This window comes from Nicotiana tabacum, chromosome 8, assembly GCF_000715075.1.
Source record: "Nicotiana tabacum cultivar K326 chromosome 8, ASM71507v2, whole genome shotgun sequence".
NCBI classification, from domain to species: Eukaryota; Viridiplantae; Streptophyta; class Magnoliopsida; order Solanales; family Solanaceae; genus Nicotiana; species Nicotiana tabacum.
Window position 1 is genome coordinate 194,248,694 of NC_134087.1, and position 2,383 is coordinate 194,251,076.

Consider the following 2,383-nt stretch of genomic DNA (forward strand, 5'->3'; position numbering starts at 1 on the left):
GATTTTCACAATATCTACGAAATTTCTACATTTATTCTACAATAAAACTACATATCATTTGAAAAATTAGTATGAAATACATAATTTCAATGTTTCTACAAATTATCTACAAACTGTTCATAACAATATTTATCTTTATTTTCATGCAGGTTCATCTGGAACACTAAAGTTACTTGATACGCCAACATCTCCCGTTATAGAGGAATATGAAAGTATAATAATAACAGAGAGTACACCAAGTTTTATTGAAGTAGGACAAGTATACCAAGACATTCTGTCATGCACAAGTTCTAATTCAAGGTTAAAAGATCGAGTGCTAGAAGGTATGAACATATGAATGGTCAAAGATCATTATTTTTTTAATTTTGTAGTTTATTTGTAAATTTTTACTTCTTCAGTTTTTTCTTGTGATAATGTTTATCAATATTGTAGATGAATAGTAGTTATGTTGTATATAAATTGTATAATGTGATCGTTTAAGCTAAAACAGTCTTTTTTTAAAATATCTACATTTTAAACTAGTGTTTAAATTGTATTTATTTTGTAGCTACTGGCTGTTATGTGTTGGTGAAAACTGTACATGACACTTCAAGGCAACTAGCATAAATGATTCTGCAATGTTCAAGGTCAGAAATTTCAACAGCCAGCACACATGCTCTTTAATGGACAATACATTCATACAACATAAACCTACTGTCATGGTAGTTGGTAGCATGGTTATTCCAAAATATTCTGATCCTAAGACAATTTACACATCAAAAGACATGTTGTCTGAACACGGCGCGAATCTAACCTACATGCAAGTTTGGAGAGCAAAGGAAAATGCTTTGCAATTTTTGAGAGGTCATCCTGCTGACTCCTATAGCAAATTGCCTAGTTATTTGTATATTCTGGAGAAGACTTATCCGGGGTCTGTAGTTAAATTGAAGAATACGGACGATGACTGCTTCTTGTATGTATTTGTTGCGATTTGTACACCAATCAGTGGTTGGGAATATTGTAGGCCAATTGTAGTAGTTGATAGGACCTTCTTAAAGTTAGCATACCGGAGAATAATGCTAACAACTAGTACAATGGATGCAACAGATATTGAAGTTTTATTGTAGAAATATTGTAGCTTGTTTGTTCTTTGTAGTACTTGTAGATTTGTTATAGATATATTGTAGAAAAGTTGTAGTTTGTATGTATATGTCTTCTTCTGTATTCTTTCTGCAGCCAATTAGTTGCTTTTCGCCACATAATTTAGGTACCATATAACCATTGGCATATGCTGTTGTTGATTCAGAAAATGACGCATCATGGAAGTGGTGTTTTGAGCAATTCAAACATGCATATGGTGAAAGACCAAATATGTGTGTTGTTTAGGATAGGAATGAGAGTATCTTGAAGACAACATCTATTGTTTATCCCGACATGCCACATTATTCTTGCATGTGGCATATTTGGACAAATATAAGGGCAAAGTTCAAGAAAGGACATCTAAAGTTAAGCGAATTGTACTTTGCCACGACACGGTCATACACGCTTGATGTATTTAATGAAAGGATGTCAAAGATTGAAGAGATTGACCCGCATGTTAAAGCATACTTATACGATATTGGCTATCATAGATAGTCTCGAGTACATGCTACGGTGAACAGAACTTGGATTATGACATCAAATATTGCAGAGTCGTTGAATGTTGTAACAAAATATGCAAGAGAGCTGCCGATAGTAGAACCATTAGAATATATGAGGATTTTTCTTGAACGTTGGATGAAGGAAAGGTTATTGAAAGCAAAGGGTACATTCACATACCTTGGGTTTAAATTCAACAAAGAGTTGGATGACAACAGAACATTGTCGCACAAGCTTAGAGTAAGATCTGATCATTTATTGCATCAAATTAATTTATACATGACAATATAGATAATTTGTAGATATTTTGTATTTAACCGTATATGAATTATTTTTTTGTTTGTAATGTAATTGTAGGTGAGGGCTTCAATAGACTACATCCATACAGTACTAGATGGTGTGAGGCGATATATTATTTGCCTTGAAAACAAGAGATGTAGTTGTGGGCAATTTCAGCTTGATGAACTTCCTTGTCCACATGCTTTGGCTGCTTTAAGACACATGGATGAGTCTTTTGAACAATATTGTTCTCCTTATTAAATAAGGAAGAACCTCTTGTGTACTTATGAAATATCAGTAAATCCCCTGCCTGATGAAAGCAAATGGAAGGTGCCACAACATATATCTGAAGAAGTTCCACCTACAGGAGGGAAAATACAGCCATGAAGACCTCAAAAAAAAGATACAAAACATATGATGAAATAAATTCAAAAAAGTATAAGGTTTCATGTGGCAACTGCGGAGGAGAAGGGCATAACAAAAGATC

At 33.5% G+C, this 2,383-nt stretch overlaps 1 protein-coding gene across 1 annotated transcript; it reads left to right on the forward strand.

The window, feature by feature from the left end:
- Positions 1-1,650: 1,650 nt before the first annotated feature.
- Positions 1,651-2,157, forward strand: LOC142163473 (uncharacterized). Its single transcript, XM_075220762.1, has 2 exons — positions 1,651-1,857; positions 1,975-2,157. Exons 1-2 carry the CDS (start codon positions 1,651-1,653, stop codon positions 2,155-2,157), a joined length of 390 nt encoding a protein of 129 aa, XP_075076863.1.
- The last annotated feature ends 226 nt before the right edge of the window (positions 2,158-2,383 follow it).

Excerpts from the sequence above, each read along its gene's own strand:
- LOC142163473 (XM_075220762.1), top strand. The coding sequence starts at position 1,651 with ATGACATCAAATATTGCAGAGTCGTTGAATGTTGTAACAAAATATGCA. Across the intron at positions 1,858-1,974 it reads CATTGTCGCACAAGCTTAGA|GTGAGGGCTTCAATAGACTA; the intron begins GTAAGATCTGAT and ends ATGTAATTGTAG.